At 35.5% G+C, this 18,519-nt stretch overlaps 1 protein-coding gene and 1 long non-coding RNA gene across 5 annotated transcripts in view; one reads left to right on the forward strand and one right to left on the reverse strand.

The window, feature by feature from the left end:
• The window catches only part of LOC143900123 (uncharacterized), a 140,593-nt gene that overhangs the window by 100,264 nt on the left and 21,810 nt on the right, over positions 1-18,519 (reverse strand). The window lies entirely within an intron of this gene.
• LOC143900109 (1-phosphatidylinositol 4,5-bisphosphate phosphodiesterase epsilon-1) overlaps positions 1-18,519 on the forward strand; it is a 118,014-nt gene that overhangs the window by 86,088 nt on the left and 13,407 nt on the right. For 2 of the 4 annotated variants that reach the window (XM_077411092.1, XM_077411091.1), the window contains 4 exons: positions 6,143-6,344; positions 12,049-12,282; positions 12,760-12,987; positions 17,994-18,451. In XM_077411092.1, coding sequence (XP_077267218.1) covers positions 6,143-6,344; positions 12,049-12,282; positions 12,760-12,987; positions 17,994-18,451 — 1,122 coding nt within the window. The remainder of the gene's footprint in view (positions 1-6,142; positions 6,345-12,048; positions 12,283-12,759; positions 12,988-17,993; positions 18,452-18,519) is intronic. The other 2 variants (XM_077411093.1, XM_077411094.1) reach the window with 2 other exon arrangements.

Below are 18,519 nucleotides of genomic sequence, written 5' to 3' on the forward strand. Positions count from 1 at the left end.
TGTATTCTTAATTTGCACGTGTAGAACTTTCACACGATATAGCGTCAAGTCATTAGTGATTCGGCAACTTTATTATATGTACTGTCTTGTAAATTTGTAACTTGAATAAATTTCAAATGAAGAAAATTAGAAATTTATACGAATTACGAGGATATTGTCTCGCGCACCAGAGAGCTGCGAAACATATAATCCCCCAATGAGATCGCGACACTAATCCTAACTCAAGGCTTCCTTGAAACTTTCCTCGTGTTTGTTGCATGATGTTGCGACTTCCAAGGTCGTGCTAGCTCAATTAATCTTCATCTATTGAAATAAAGGACTCTTGAAATTATATTTCTCCACATTCAAACAATGAAGCTCGAGCTTTATTCGGATTTATTATACCGAACCCGAAAGATGCGCCTTTGAATATCTGTATACGTACGTAGAACTTTGCCGCTGTATAAATGAAAACTATGAATGAAAACTCTCCAACAGTGAGAAATAACGAATGTTTAACTTGAAAAGTATCTTCGATCGACCACGAACTAACAATTAAAAAACTTTGTACTTATAGTTTGTTTTGTCGCGATGATTGTTGACCATTCGCGCAAAGTCAGATAAAACCCATTAAAAGTGCAACCAAAGTGGTTTATCCTCGCAAACAGGAATTAAATATCCTTGGAATGAAACACTTTCTCAACTTTTGCGAGAAAGATTATTTCTTGCATAAAACAAGATTAATAACATGCAAACGAATTCAAGAAAAAGTCAACAATATAAAATTACAGATAATCTCTATATAATTTAGTACCAAGTAAGAATTGTTTTTTTTAAATTTATGTTATAGACGTAATACCTTACTTAATTAAGAAATTGCACTCTAGAAAGTTCAAATTATAGTTAAATCTACACATTCTTTTAGAAAATATATGCAGATTTTTTAGCGTCGCGATAAAAATAATTAAAAAATATACTTTTATTGCATTTCTGACACTTCTTTTTGTATTGTGGTTCAATCTTAACCGTAAAAGTACGCAATTATATGTATAAGTATTGGCACAAGAAAATTTGAATACTCGTTTCATTATCTAAAAATTACGATATTCAGAAATAATCAATTAAGCATAAAATTAACATGATTAATTAATCAAGTATGAAAGAATATAAAAGAATTTAAGCGAGATATTCTCATCGCAATAGAGGTACTATCTTTAGAAATATCTACGTTTCGGTAAAAATAATTTTATTTCAAATTTGATTTTAATATAATTTGTTAATTATTTGATTGACTTTAAGTTTGTTAAAACATACGTCTTTTTATCAAGACAAGTGAGTTTTATTAAGGTAAAGTATAAGATAGCCACGAGTTAGCTGTCACGTAATCGAATATGATGTTAAGTCTTTGAACTTTTATCGATAAAAACTTCGCGATATCTACGAGAATCGGATCAAACTGGTACTTAATACGATTACACAAGAGGATTTCTTTGCGTGGGATTTCGTATCCCGAGCGGCAGCCGAGGAAGCATTTAGTCCTCTTCAGTAACAAATCAAAGACTGTTCGACAATAAATATCAACCTCTTCAAACGTATCCTCTGCATTAGACCTCTCATTGGACAAGATCCAATTTTGACGTTAAAAATTTAAATCTCTAGAAAATAACAATACTTTCCGAACGTCTAAGATCTTTGACATTTTCGCGGCCGCGTATCTGGAATTTGCAACGAGCGAGAGATCAAAGATGCTTTGCCCAATTGTCAGGCTTCCAGACGCGATGGCATTCAAGATTCGAGTGTAGAGATTTTCCGCGGAGATGCTATCATCTTAAAAGAAGGATGGTTATTAGAGTAGAATAAGTGTCCTTGAAACAGCGATCTATACGCGAATTTAACTTACGAGGACTGGAACACTAATTGCTCTCTTTGAATATTATTTATCTTCGTTAAATTTCGATAGCTTCGTCTCTTGTTCGATGTCAAGTACATCGTTTAAATTAAAATCAGCATAACTAATGTTCACACTTCTTTAAAGTCTGAAGCCATCGGAAATGTATCGATTGTGAGTCCAATTCTTGTGTGAGTTTTGGTTTAATTTACTTAGCTTTGAACAATATTTTCACATTCTTCTCAAATTTAACATTATTACAGATAATGTATGGTGAATCTTTGAATTGGGCTAGTGAACAATAGTTATTACGTAATTTATGAACATATTTCTCTTAAATATGTTGCAAGAACACTCGGATTTCAAATAGGAAATCGGAAAACGTTCGCGCGCCAGTTGATTGAAACATACTAGATTCCCTTTACTATGGCTGATGCATAAACGTTTTGCGCGGTAACGACCTGCTTCCGGGCTTGTTTCTGCTTCTTCATCCTGCTGTCTCATGCATCGTACGGTTTTTTTTGTCGAATATATTAACTTTATTTCAGTATACGTTTCCTCAAATGTAATAAATTGCACTAAAGAAAATATTTATTTTTTATAAGTACTCTATTTATTATTTTTATAACTTTGAAAACGTGAATTTAAGCAAATATTTATTAAAGTGCCATTTCTACAATCAAAAGATTCGGATTTAGTATTTTAAAAATTCATTTGCTATATTTCAATAACTATTACACTGTAATATAGTAAACCTGAATTTGATTCAAATAAACGTTTCAAGAAGAAAACATTTTCTGATTTTAATGCTTTAGTTTACTATAGTAAAATTAATAAGTTTTACATTTTAACATTATTTATTTAAATTAAGTAAATTTAATTTTAGTAAATATATTTACAAAAATAAGCACTTTTTTTTCAGTGCAGAGCATTACCATCAAATAATGACACAAGAAACGCGTACGCTACTTGCTAATGATAAAAGGGATCGGCCATATACATGTGGAAATTGGTAATTAATTACTATAGATATTAATTATATATATTTGTGGCTGTCATTACAATAAAATGTAGATATTTAATGAAAATTTCTTGCATTCGAAATCATGATGATTATTTTAATGTCAGGATTTTTAATTACAAACTGATTTTAACACTGAGAAATTTATGTTATTAAATTTTATTCTGTATTATTTTATTCCTATAAGTAAACTTCAGTGCCAAAACAATTCAAAATGAGATGAGAGTAATTGAGATATTTTAATATGCATAACCAAGTAAAAATTAGTAAGAAATCATCAAATTGTCAGACGAATCAACTTTAAACTCGTCAAGAAATATGGCCAAAAGAAAAACTAAAAGAATTTAGGACGCGTTAAACATACAGAATTGAGTAAAGAGCAAAATATAAATGCATCAGCAATTATTTCATGTCCCCGTGGACTGATCATATTTAACACAATTACGTCTTGTAAAAATAATTAAACCCAAGACCCGCAATTTTCTTTCGCAAAAGCTCAGACAAGCCTAATGTATATTAAACGCAGAGATATGTCTTGTTGTAGGATCCCTATCGCGTGTCTTATTGCAAGAGTGGCTTCGGATCCGTGGTAGTTTGCTTTATTAAGAGCTTCTCGTGAAAGTTTTATCGAGTGTCACGACACGTAGCTCATTCTACGAATGTTTCTCGGCTCGATGCTCTACCCATTTCCCGAAACGATTCACAATGGCGTAATCGCATTATTTCACGAGGAGTTCTTTCGGGACTCCGATGACCTTTTTCAACTCGATGCCTCGCGAGGGAATGGGATAATCTCCCGTTGAAAAGTAATTCGAGTAATGAATGTGTGTCATTAATTTTCACGGAAATCAACGAATACGACCGACGACTCCCGCGTTATTCGCCCGTAAAATCGTTCTCTTGCTCGTTTGATAATTAATCCTCTCCCGGCGTAGGCGGACTGAAAGAAGAAAAATACAAAGCGATATTCTACACGATGGACTTTGAAAGTCTCAAATAAACGACTCGTAAAGTTTTCGAAAACGTGTCGCGGCTATGAAAAAAACTTGACGACATGGGAAATTTGATCAGTCAATATGTCAAGCTAAGCTACCGTACATGCCATTTGTTAGTTTCAAAGTAGCGTAATTTTTTTACCGAGATTTTACTTGTAAATTTGTTCACGAATAAAATACACAAGTTTCTCAAATGCATTTCAATTCTAATTTACATCTTTGCTGCGATATACGGTATGAATCACGCCTGATGTATATCCACTTAAAAAAAAAAACTGACGCTGATTGACTTAATATTATTGTTTGTGCCTCGGGGGGAACAGAAGTAAAAAAAAACTTTCGCGCAAGGGCTCTTTGTAATCTATCAGGCGTCTAAAGGAGAATACTTTATTAAAGGGTTTTTTGCCAACTTGAAAACTACGCTGAAAAGCTGCTTGGAAGTTCTGATCGATGTTCCACGTGCACATTTAAATGGGGAGAACGTATCTGAGAATATCTCAGAAACTTATTCTCATAGAGAGATGGAAATATGAAGTAGAGAAAGAGAAAGAAAAAGAGAATCGAACTTCACTTCCGCTTGAGAAGTTCAAGATTGACTTCCTTCTCTCTGTCCCTCTGTATCGCAGAAAAATTGTTAACTAATCTTTGTGCCGCAGTATCGCTCTGACAACGTGTAGCTCAAATAAAATGTATTACGTATTAAAATCGATAGCTACTAGCCCTAATCGAAATGCCATAAGTATATCGCCCGTTTGATCGATGACTCTGAAATAACGGCGAAGAAAATTGTATCGGCGAGCTTAATATCGTCTTTCAGGGGAACTTTCGGTTTACGTTCTGTTTCGCTGATTCCGCTCTTCGATTATCGCTTTCGTTTTTCTCGCGGTACTCGTTATTAAGCGCGAAGGCGCTGTTTTTTATGCTCCGCGAGACGAACAAATTTCGCCGTAAGTGGCGCGCAACGAAGAACCTTTACCGCCTGCTCCCATCGGAAGCCCGGCGTAGAAATAAAATACTTTTTATTGCCGGCACTGTAAAGTTAGACACACCGTCCTCCTATGCTCGTCCCGCGAATGAGAGGATAAAAGTTTCGTGCGGGAATATCGTTTCCAGAACGACCGTTGCGCCTGCCGACTGTCCCGCACAGCCGGAAACATTCTCCACCCTGCAGGAGCATTCGGAGCTAACTGGCTGCATGCGCTACGGAGAATACTTAAAGAGAGAGATAATTAACGCTCTAACGGTAAACGTTTCGTGATTTTAACGACCGCTAGTACACGAAACGGAGGAAACTGTTTGCAAAGAGCTTGTACATGGTTGTCATACGGATGCTGGCGTACTATCAGCTTTATTTTTAATTGTACAAATGTAAACTGTCGTACAAGTGTAAACTGTCGTAAATGTAAATGTAAACTTGCTGTGCTCACGATACTAAATTGCAATTTATTCAACCTCTTCTCTTAATTATTTATCTTGCAGATTTCATGCATTTTAATATATGAAAAAATAGTTAAAAACATTAAATTTCTAATTAAAAAATATTTTTTCACCTATGGAAAGAATAAACATGTGTAACTTTAAGTCTAGTCTTGAATAAAAAACACTCACGAAACATAAATTACTTCGAATAAACTGATAACATTAAATTATTACTGCTACTATTATTTCAAAGAAAGACCTTTCATGTTTCAACCACCAAAATACCAAAATTATTCAAAATCTTGCTTCTCAAATTAATTTAATATTCGAGTCCCACGCCTTTAATTGTCAGCAGCTTCCGAAATTGTACCTCAGTTAAAATTAAGCTTGGTAATTCTGTACGCAGAGTAAACCGCTGTATAACGCTGGTGTACAAAATTAAGATATTAAGTAGAAATTAATGAATGTTACTCTAATTTGAATTTACTGCATTAGAGTATTAAATCCTAAGAGTATTAAGTAACACCGCTAATCCTTCGACTTATGACCTATCCGATAAATTCTATTCACGTGTTTTGTAATTGTTTAATTAAAATATATCCAAAATCACCATTATTATTTACTAAAAAAAGTATTATTAAGGTATGACTGGTTATTAAAAAAGTATTAAAGTATTAAAACAGTATATCAACCCCTTAATATATATACCCTATACTGTGTTGCCGCGCATTATTTGAAAGTGGAGGTGTGCGAATTTCCGTCGTCAGCGGTTTATCTTTTTAAGTATATCCGAAAAAGTATGTCCCGCCTAGCTCGTCTAATCGCGAATATTCACTTGAGTTGCAGGTCCAACAAGCTGAAGCCGTTTTGGCTCAGCGTGAACGAGCGCATACCGGTCATGGAATATCTCTCCTCCGCCCTTCTGTCTTCCGAATATGACCGTGCGCTTGCTCGCGCTCTCGCGATGCCGGAATGCCCTGTGGTGCCATTCTTCGGGGCCTTCCTGCGCGAGCTGAAGGAAGTTATCGAGTTCGATATAAAGGTAAATACAAAAAGCTATATCACTGCTCGTACGATATCGCACTTTGTGTATATACTTGGAATTTATGCTTGCACATGCTTAAAAGTAGAATTGACTGTTTCACGTTGTTAAATAGATTGACATTTCATTTATGTTTGATCACGTAAGCGCTGTTAAATATTACGCATCAGCGCCCGCTTCTTGGTCTTCTTTCAACTCTACTTTGGAATATTTATCCTGTCTACTACTGAAGATCATACTGTCAACGTGAGATAAAAGACGAGATCTGTATCTACGTGCATCGGAGCAGAAGACTGGTTATTTAGATAGAATAACGTAACGTAACTTTTCGTAAATCTATCTCTCTATCTGATGTTCAAGCGCGTGGAACACGATACGACGAGGAAAAAGCTGAGTCGTGGAAAAAGCTCATAAGTAATTGAACGCTTTCGCGTTTTGGCCAACAGCCAAAGAAGTTCACCGGTAATATCCAACGTGTCTCTCCCGATCGCATCACAAGTGGGCTTGTAGAGAGTAATCGAGGGAACGAAGGGGACGGTCAGTGACAGGGCAAATTTACTCCGTTCTTCTAACAACATTTGCATGTTCGAAAGATGGCGAGAACTTTGGCGTTGCGGCGAATTCGTTTAAAGAAGGGAAACTAATAAGAAATTAGAGCAAATAAAAAGCTTATGTTAAGACTTTAGAAATGCGCATCCAAGTTTGCGAAAGTTTTACCCGAGAATAATCTTTTAAGATGAGATGCCTAAAAATTTCAAGAAAATAAAATCTTCCATAGAAAATATTCTTATAATAATAGATCGTTTATTTATGAAATAATCGTTTCTAACATTACACAAACTATCAAAGCCGACGGGAGAGAAATCAGATCAATCCTGGGGAATCAGTGTGGAAGAGAAACAGTTTGCGTTTCAAACAAGATCATTTCGAGCGCAAACGCCGAGCGGGAACTGCGCATCGAGATTCTTCTACCAAGTTTCACGAAGAGTAGCAGGGGAAGGACACCGAGGCAAAGGCTGCGCTGTAAAAGCGATAAGAAAAGGGGTTTCTATCGGCCTCCAGCAGCTACGATGGTTGTAGGCCGGCGGAAACTACTTGCTCTTGTCGCTAACGATCGTCATCGGGACACGAAACGGTATCTACCTCGCCTTTTACAGCGTATTTGATATTTAAGAGCACGTTAGAATGACCGCAACAAAAATCAGTGTTTCTAAAAGCGACTCATGAAACTTAAATTGTATGAGGAAATCCGCAGAGTGGATATTCGCCACTCGCCAATCGTAAATATAACTGGTAGCACGTGTTCGCAGCACCACAAATTTGCAATTAGATTATCCGTTCACGTGAAACAGCATCGCAAAGTCACAATGCGAAGCGTTTGTTTCGAGAAAGGAGAACGAAAATGTGAACAAAATTTTATAAGATTTGTTAAAATGAATAACTTAATTTATGTCAGAATTCAAGATAGAATTCTATTTAAAATTTTATGTCCCGTGTGTGTAACGTGAAAAATATTCCACCAAAATTTAGAATAAAATATATGTATCAAAATATATATACCTGTACATGTATCAAAATATATTTCTGTTTTGAATCGTGACGTGAATTATCATCTAAATTAGTTTAAATAGTAAATAGTACTTATTTATATAACCTTAATTAATTATTAGTCAATAATCGCATATGCGTATTTAACGTTAAATTATATTACATCATTATATTCACTTTATATTTACGTTCCATTTATATTTGCGATCCTCATGTGTTAGGCAAATAAAATAAAACTGTAATCAGACAGAATGAAAATATAAAAATATACGATCTATAATAGTTGTTGATCTATCAGCGTTGACAAAAATTATCATTCACATTTCTCCGAAATATATACATAAATTTATAATGTAAATTCAAAGAAATTATTCACAGTTACGCATCCCGCTAATGGAAAAGCTTATCAGAACGTATAATTTCTAGGGTGCGAGGTTAATCAATCTGCGACGTGATCATTCACGTACGTTCGCGTCTCGGGTGTTAATCGTTAATTACATTCAAATGAATTCGACATCGATTGACATTACGGGAGCAAAGTAAACGATATGCTTTGCCTTGAGACTATCGAAGACGTGGCGTAGTAGGTATATCTCATTAGCATTGTCTCTCTTATTTCCCTCCTCCCTCCCCTCTCTCTCTCTCTCTCCCTCCCTCTGGAAGGTGTAATCTACCAAAACCGAATGTATCCACGATGCGGATGTCACGGCTCGCAAATGGAATTCCAAATCGGCATCGACGCGGCGCCCGCGATGCGTCAAACACCAAGTTTGCGATATGCGTTGTTCTATTATCCCGCTCTGTGTGTTGCTGATTGTCCCCTCATCGGCACGTACGTCCTTTGGGAGACATTTCTGTGGAGGAAGAAAGGATAACGAGGTTAAGCAACATCGCGAAAGTCACTTCGCTCGTCTGGCATCACGTCCGCCGCGGATGGTCTTTAAGCAGCCCCGAAAGACCAAATGTTACGGTGTCGATCTCTATGTTGCCGTATTTCCTGTGTCCACATCGTTACTCGTGGGTAACATCAAGAGGAAAATTATAAACAAACGTATAAGTAGAAACAATAGCGAATTAAATACGAAATAAAAACTTATATGTATATGTACTAATTAAAGAAGAGCTAGGTTGAAAGATTTTTTAAATCTTTCGACTTTCAATAACAATATTATCTAGCCACAAAAAATCGTGGCTTAATTTATTAATAAATAGAAACAGTTTTTTATACCCTGTATGATATGTAGCCCTATATATTGTATAATGGAAAAATATTATTTTATTCAAAATGATTATTTTGGAGATTTTTAATTGTCATATACATATATGCATATCTATTTTTATGAATCATCTCTTTATGGAAATATTCCTCGCGTTGTATTTAAAAATGGACAAACATTGTTTCTCCCCTGTTTAAAAGTAATTTAACTTGCATTCTACATATTTTATACCTCTAATTATTTCCCAGATTTGATTAAAATTTTTGGATTTAAAGCAATAACTATTCTAATCTAATTTAAAATAGTTATTTGTGCAACAACTGCTGGAAGATGAAAATTCACGGGTGCGGAGTTGACGCACGAGCCGAATTTCATCTTCCAGCACGGCTTGTATACCCTATTTTATGTTGCAAGTGTGTAATATGTAATAAATGCAAGTGTGTAGTATGTAATAAACATTTATTTAAAAATATCCTACTTTGGAACAAGCAAATGCTATTAAAAATTAGATCTTTCTTAAAATAAATTTTTTATATAAAATATGTTCTTCAAGATATCCCCGACCCTTCAAATGTTAATTCTCCCGTCTTCCTTATATTTGTAGGCAGTTCGGTTTTTTATCAAAAAGCGATATCGTTATTCCATCACGCGACAATCGGTGCCTCCGTCTCCATGAGAGCGTTAAATTATATTAACATAGCTGAACATAATTTCTTACCCGCGCGAGCAACTCGATCAACATGCATCTATCCGAGTTATGCTACCGGCAGATGTGTTTCAGCACGTTTGCAATTTGGATCGCGCGACTTAGCGGCTTTGAATGCCGCCCGACGGCGCGCGACGGCGGTGGGTCGATCGGCGGGTAACACGGCGCGATATAAAATGAAACAGCATTACCTTATGACGCCGCGTTGTGGAACGGTCGCTCGATATACATATATCCATGCGAGATTAAGGTTATCGGATAACAGTTAATTATAAGCATTAAAGTTCTTGCTACTGGTGTACGCTTCTAGCTTACGGATCGGTAGACAAGCTCCCGAGCGATTACTTGTACATATAATTTGCGTTAACCTTGCTTAAGTACTTCGCCGCAGAAAAACTGAAGAGATGTAATTTTAATATATATCGTTAAATATAAATTATGTTATGTATTTTATATGTGTACTACGTGTACATTCCTGATAGTAATTATAACCAGACGAGAGGATGCCAAGGACAGTTTTACACATTTAATGTATATCATTTGATTTATTTAATTAAATTACTTTTATTGCATCCTCCACATCTCGTGAAAACTATACATGCTGGCAGAGAATTTTCACAGAAAATTAAAAATAAGACCAACCACCGTTTTTCCACTTTTACTCAGTGCTGTTTATATTTACGAGATTGCCGAGAGATTTACACTTGTGAAAGGGCTCTTTACATGCTACCAGTCATCAAGAGACTTAAAGGGCCATCCAGTGTTCCTGTTGATGAACACGCGAGAGTGTATTGCGAGGTTGTGTTTCGAGAGTAAGCCGTAAACTATTGATTCCTATTTCGAAAGCCAAGTTCCTCTTCGAGGAACAAAGGTAACTTCGTTACTCGGATTATCGAATCTACATCCTCGAAATGAACATCTAGTCGTCGAACAATGTATTCTTTCGAGGTAGCACGCTTAGAATGATATAACATGCGAAACAACAGCTGCCAGTTCTTTATTTCTTCTGGACTTCCGTGATCCGTCAACTGTAACGTTACATCGGAAACGGTACCGATTAATTTATTTTATACGTATTAAATATTCTCCAATAATGTGTAATTTATAGTATTTCATTTATATTATGTATAATGTGTAAAATATCATTTATGTTTCATTTATTTTATATTTTAATTCTCATATATATATATATATATATATATATATATTTTATAATCTCATATAAAATGTCCCTTTCACGTGCATGTCGCGATAGCAAAATGCTTTAATAAATTCGCTTTAATAAACGAATCATTATCCTTCAATCTCTATCAATATCCTTCTTTTTACTTGTTTTTTGTTTGTGTAATGTGTAGTGTGTTCGTTAATGTCATGTTACGTCATACGGAACTGAAAGCTAATTTCATTGTCACTCTGAACAGTTAAAATTTCAAACCCTTACTTCCCCCCCCCCCCCAATAGCCAGTCTCAATTTATTTTTCTTATAACTTTCTTTTTTTATTTCCTAATTATAACAAACTCACATAAAATAAATAAAAATTTATATAGATTTCTTTTAAAATCAAATATATTGTACAAAAATGTTTTTAAAATAAAATATCTTTTATTTTAATGAAAATGGATATATATATAGTAATGAAAGTGGATAGAATAAAATAAATAAAAACATTATACTCTACAGAAGACACCTATCATTCTTATTAACATATAATGTAAAAGGAATATCTAGGTATATATAAGCTTGTAAAAATAAATATTATAAAAAAGAACCAATGATTATATTAGAGCTTTTGAATATATATGAATCATGCAACCAGCTAAATTGTTAGTTCTTTTTATAATATTTATTTTTATAAGTTCTTGTATGTATATTATTTTTACACCATATGTTAATAAAAGCAAGTATTTTCTACAGTATAATTTAATTTATTTTGTTTTGTCTACTTATTATAAAATAACGGTTATTTAATTTTAGTAACTTTTTTAATTATACATTCTATGTACAATCGTCTGAGAAAGATATAATATTATTATAAAATTCAAGTCCGTTTACTTTGAGCATGGTGTAAATTGCATTTTCATTATTATTTTGTTTATTCTACTGAATTACACTGTATAATTATGAAACCGTAGCGCAAGGTAGGTTGGGGCTCTTCCATTATACAGACAATTTCTGTACACAATAAACTTAACTGTAATTCCTAAGGAGTACCGTCGGCTCGGCATGTTTCAGCCCGAGCCCAAGTACAAGGAAAATCGCGAGTCACCACGTGCTAGCGTTAAGGAGAGCGAACCTCAAGAACACGTGCCTTCCTCTGCGCCGGTCGCCAGGATCGCCGTCGAGAGTAACACAGAGACGCCGTCGGGATGGAGTTCGAGGAGCGCCTCCTTGAACAAACCGGAGAACCCCATCACCCCAGCCCACGATACAAATTCCATTCTCGACAAAGTCGCGCTCTTTCACAAGGTGAGATATCCGACCGGCAAGCATCGTAGAGGCCACGTAAAGACCGAGTAATCTTAATGAACAATCTGTAATGTCACGTTGAGTGCTATGTTTCGCTAAAATAGCTATCGTCATCTTAAACGATTACCCACCCACGTTAAACGATTTACAACTTAGGCCAGAATTTAATTTATAATTTTATGTAATAAGAAAAACATTTTAGAAATATAAATACACGTATAAAATATACGTATAAATATATGACACAAAATTATAAATAAAATTTTATTTGCGATCTAATGCAAATTACAGATTTAAAGTGAGTTTTGACATGTCAATGGATCGTAGATATTAATGTAATTATATTTATATAAGCGAAAATGATCGCGTCGATATCGTCCATTAGAGATGTTTCTTTTTTTCAATGCAAGCATAAATATACTAAATGACTCAATGGTTTAATTTAACGAGGGATATTTCTTTCTCTTCTTTCTTAAGCATCGGCATGCTCGTGGCAGAGACGCGACTACCGGTTCCCTTCATCGCACTCTGAGCGTTCATACGACCGCGATCGAGCAAACCTACATGGCGGAGGAATGCGACGAGAATGACTATCATCTTGATTTAGACTCCTACAAGCCCGTGCACCCGCTCAAAATCGACCACGGAGTCGCTTTGTTTCCCGTTGCCGCGCCACACACTGGCATGGATCTCCATCTCCTGCAGGTATTTTGCGCCACATTCTACAGATAAATGCACATCTCGTACGGAAATGTAGATATCGTATCGAAATGAGAATCTGCGTCGTCAATTTTACGCGACAATTATATAAACGGTATTTTCACGAGTTATCTATCATGTCCGATAGAGGATGTCCATGGAGGCGACTTCTATTGTAGTTTTTATAAAGACGGATAGATAAAAACTTTGACACAATTTAAAGAGTAGTAAAAGATAAACATTTTACTCAAATAATCATTAAAACTTCTTGTAAACTTCATGCCGGCTAATAACTCGTATTGACCGAATTATTATAACAAAGAAAAAAAACTGTTGTCGATATTGTCATATACAGGAAAAAAGATAAAGTTTTAAAATTCAAATGTTTCGAAATGTTAAAGGTATTGATGAAATTAATAAAAGTAATAGTTTTAGAAAGAGCGATACTTATCGCATAATCTGTTCAGAGTGCCATGCACGGAAAATGTATGTGTGGAAACTTAATTAAATTTGGCATAATTAGTAGTATTAGGAAAGTTCTAACACAACGTAATTTCCGCTTTACGATAACGCGCAACGTTCGCTCTCTATGTCACATCCGGATTATTCATTGGCAACACACATACATATAGAGATGGGTAAATAGATAGGGAGATAGATAGAGGAGGAGGAGGAGGAGGAGAGAGAGAGAGAGAGAGAGGAGAGAGAAACACAGTTATTTTGTCTGAGATTGTCACGATCGTTTTGGGATTGAGAGGCATTGCGTCACATAACGAAACTGCCAATTGCATACGTGACATCGCGATGCTGCGCGTAGAGTGTATCGTAAATATTGGACTCGCAGGATTTGTTGCACAATGCGACGCCAGGACGTTTTTGATTCTAACGCGAAGCCGCAGTGAGAGATGTGTAATTTTTCTGCTATGCACATACAACAATGTACATTATTCGACGTTAGCAATTATCACACAAAAATCAACACATAATCAATGTAATATCTAACTCATGATTATGGCCGAATATTATTATCACGTTAGGAATTACTTTGCCAAAATTTAGAAAAATATCCGAGTCTTCGTGATGTACACTTTGAGAAATTTAGAAATTTTTGTCGTCACATTTTATACGTAGATATTAAAGAACATAGCAATTAAGAAAAGTTTCGTTGAGTTTAAAAGATACGTTAAACTTAATTAAACTTTACTTAAAGTTAATCGATCATTGAAGTTTTGTTATCCATCAAGACATTTACATGCGTCCTTGAAATCTTATAATCTTATAATTGATTCACAATTTTTACAAACGTTTTTTTAAATAAAGAAATTTAATGAACAATTCAAAATTTATTCGAAGAAATAAAGTAGAACGCGCGTAAATATTTAAGGAATGTCTTTTCAAACTGCTTTTCACAGAGATAATGCAAAACAATTATATGTATAGCATTCATAAGAATATTTACATCCGAGTTTCAAATCTTTCTTGTTTCATCCGCATTGCAAAATGAATAATGCTTTTCCTATTTCGAGTCGGTAAGCTCCAACATGAATGAGAATTTAATGTATCATAACGGAAGAAACATTCGAGATGTAAAAGTTCAAGTACTGCGAGTTAAAAGACGATACCGTATTCAGGAGAGTTCTTTTCGTCTCGAGAGTAGTCCCATTTATTTAAAGAATGCTACAACATTTGTGTTTGTTATCGTAATTACGAATTACGACTGACGCAAAATCCGGAAATTTGTCTTAATATCTTATATCGCATTTAAATAATGACAAAAGTTTAAAAATTCGAAAAATATTGTCGTTAAAAGTAATCGTTGCAAATTGTAGCTATACGTATAAATTGTACGTATTGATTGATGCTGAGAACCGAGATTTGTAGATGAATAAGAAAATTTAAGATATGATATTTTGATTCAAATTCTCTTTTCGTCATGTCCAAGCGAACGCTAGCGAGAAATTACTATTTTGCTAAGAAATTCCACAACTGCCTTTGAAATTTAAGTGAACACCTACGCATTTTTTCTTTGATATCGTAGCCAAGAAACGGGAGCTGTCCGGAAACCCTTAGATCTGCAGTTTCGCGTTTGAGCTACATGAATCGCAAAAGAAGTACAGGAAATATATTCGCCTTTCACTCCGCGTTTGCTATTTTCACGAATCTTGATAGCTCGAGACATAAAAGGCATAGACAACTCACATTTGTATAACTTGTACGTATATTGAGATTGAGGATTTTTTATTAAGAATTTTGCGAGACCGGCACACTCGTATCAACATAAAGTATCTCCTTATCCTCGGACGATTTCGAGATATTAATGTCATGGCGACGCTACCTCCATGGCGTTGCGCCACTGAGATAAAAGATACCGTTAGCACGTAGCTTGTTACACGTCAAAAGGATTTCAAAGGGACTAGCCTTATACTACACCTCCGGCAAGCTTCGTGGAAATTAGAGAAGAAACAGAGAAATATATATATACGGGAAGACGGAGAAGGGAAAAGGAGATAGCTCTCTCTCTCTCTCCCTCTCTCTCTCCCTTTCTCTCTCCCTCTCTCTCTCTCTCTCTCTCTTTCTCTCGCTTGCTCGCTCTCTCTGTAGCAAACAAAGCAAGGAAACCGACGGAAAAAACGTTGTAACGCAGTACGCAAAACCAGGTCATCCTTTTGAATCGAGCCACCAATTGTCAGCGTTAATTGAGTGGCAAGAGAAAAAATAGGACACAACATATTTGTGGAGAAAAATGGTTCATAACGAATAAAATTCGTTATCCTCCCCATCATGAAATTCCGACGCAATCGATACACCATGAATCTCTCTCTCTCTCTCTCTCTCTCTGCTACCACAGAACGTTCTCGGAGGATACATAACACGCGATCCATTGATTGTACGTCGAGTGAGAAATATAGGTATGTCGGAAGAATTTCGGGGGAGAAGTTACACAACTTCTTCCAGTTCAATCCCTCTGCGAATGACGGTTTCTCATAATGATAATTGATTTGGCACCAATAAATGTCCAGAGAACGCAAACATAGTATAGTCAAATATAACGCGCGCGTTATAGCCTACCCCATCGTCTATATTAGTCTATAATACAAGCGTAATAATATTAATGAAATATTGCTAGTTTTATCTAAGAACTTTATAAATTTTTAACTAAATCGATGTTCATCTTTATTTAACGAAAATTCGATCTTCGTGATAACTCTTACCATTTATAGAATATTAAACATTTCTTTTTTCTAATTTATCTTTCAGAATAAATCAATGTAATAGTATTAAAAATACTTACTTAGGAGTAATTAAAAAGTAAGATTTATGTAATTCGTTATGTAATTCAAAATGTCTTCATTTTTTGTTAATAAAAATTCGGCTTCAAGTTGTTCCATGTACTTGGCTAAATACTTCGAAACATTCACAGAGTATTCTCATTAATTAAAAGCGTCGTAAAAATTAAACGACAAATGTCAAGCCTAGAAATACAGTGGAATTGGCACTTCTTCGACAAACCATCGTGAAAACTATAGCTCTCTGACGTTAAAATGCTGGTGGAATTTTTTAATAGAAAAGCACGTCGGACCATGCAAACGAGAAGCTTCAAAAATAATTCAAATGTGACTATAAAAATAAAAATAGAGTGAAAATCATACTAACATCTCGTAAATTAATTAAATTCCTGCTTTTCGTTTGCTCGCCAATACATAGTACCAGCGAATAATCGAAACTAATTGAAAGTGAATTGAAATTTGGTCTCTACTACGTACATTTGCACAAAATTAATCACTCTCAATCTCTCTATTTGCGACAATGCAAAAATGAGACAATTACACGTGAGATATATTCTATATATATAAAACATCGGACTCTCTCGTCATTATTTCAATACTCGATATTTCAATATTAACGAACATATATTTCTTCTTCATCGTTCTTTAGAACGATTACTGCACATTACGCGTGACAGGAAATTGTGAATTCGAGCAACTGTCTGCGTCATCGATAAATAACTCTAGCTAAATTCACGAATTCGCGCATACGCGCAATAAATGTCCACTTGTACATCGCGCTTAGACAAGACCGCATAAACGTCGTTATAAGTGCATTACGAGTCCCATCAGCGTTATAAATGCATTCACGGCATCTAGTACTTTGTGGAAGCGTGGAATACTTCGTGCGGCGCAGTTGCGAGGATGACCTCGTAGTAGCGAGTGCCTTGCATGCGCAGTGAAATTAATATATTTATATTTACAGCACAGACACCACGCTTACTCCGTTTCCTTTTTTAAACAATTATATTATCGCGGTAATCCGGTAAACCGACCATCCAGATCTCACTGCATTAAAAACTGCGACAACAATATTTCGAGCGAAATCGAATTCGTTACCTACATTATGTAAATTTTTGTTACGTTTATATATATTTTTTTTTGCATTTATACATATAATATTACTTCAATAGCGAAATGCATACCGTATGCAATGCAAAAGCTTTTATGTATACATTAAATTACAAAATGTCGATTATAAATACTAGATATTAAATTGAAATCTGCCTGCACAAAAATGTAATAAAAATAAAAGTTTTTTCTTCAGAATTTTTTAACAGAAATTTAACTTGACGCGTGTTTACTTATTTACTATTAAGTCATTGGTAATGATAATAATATAATGATCGAGAAAGATTAAGAAATCAATGCCAAAAATGCGTAAAATATCCCATAGCGATCAAATACTGTTAAGTAGGGGCGAAAGATCAAATACATATATAAAGTTAAAAAGAAAATTTCGGTAAGATCAAAGCAAAATTTCCGGACTTCGGTATACCTTCATTTTCATTTAAAGAGAAATTTTCTGATCTCCTTTTCAAGACACTTCGATTTTCTAATTTTACTTGTACAAAGCTGATGGAAAATAAAAAAAAGCTTTTTTATCATTCTAAGAAACATCTCAAACATCCTCAATTCTTTATCATTCTAAGAAACACACTCATTTCTCAAATCCACACGTTTCAGGTGCTGCATCATGGCACGACATTGGTCCATTGGGACTGTGAGGGTGGTGCCTCGAGGACGGCGTTGGTGTTCGCGCGCGTCGATCGCGCTTGCGGCACCTTCGTATGGGAAAAGCCACCTTGGAGTCCCTTAAAAACGGCACAAGTTGGCGGTGCCGCTCTCACAGACTTTTCGCTGACCGCGAACCCGGAGGACGCGATACCAGCGGGCCTAGTCGGCAGGTACACGCAGCAGCAGGCTGACTGCGCTTCTGTCACTTTGGAAGAGGGATACCTCGACCTAGGATCGGTGAAGGAGATAATGATCGGCTGTTGCGACCGCGATCGAGAGGCTGATCTCAGGAGCATCTGCAAGAGATTCGGCCTACCTGGCTCCGACTGCTGCATCGGCCTCATGTATGGCTCCAATCTTCCGGACAATCGACTGATCTTCCTACTTTGCCCTCCCGCTCTTAGCAAGTACGTAATGAATTGTTCTCTTTGCGATTAGTTTTTGAATGTCCCTCACCGATAATCCAGAGAATGAA

The sequence above is a fragment of the Temnothorax americanus genome, unplaced genomic scaffold (genome assembly GCF_048541705.1).
Source record: "Temnothorax americanus isolate GAGA-0224 unplaced genomic scaffold, ASM4854170v1 Scaffold3, whole genome shotgun sequence".
In the NCBI taxonomy this organism is placed as follows: domain Eukaryota; kingdom Metazoa; phylum Arthropoda; class Insecta; order Hymenoptera; family Formicidae; genus Temnothorax; species Temnothorax americanus.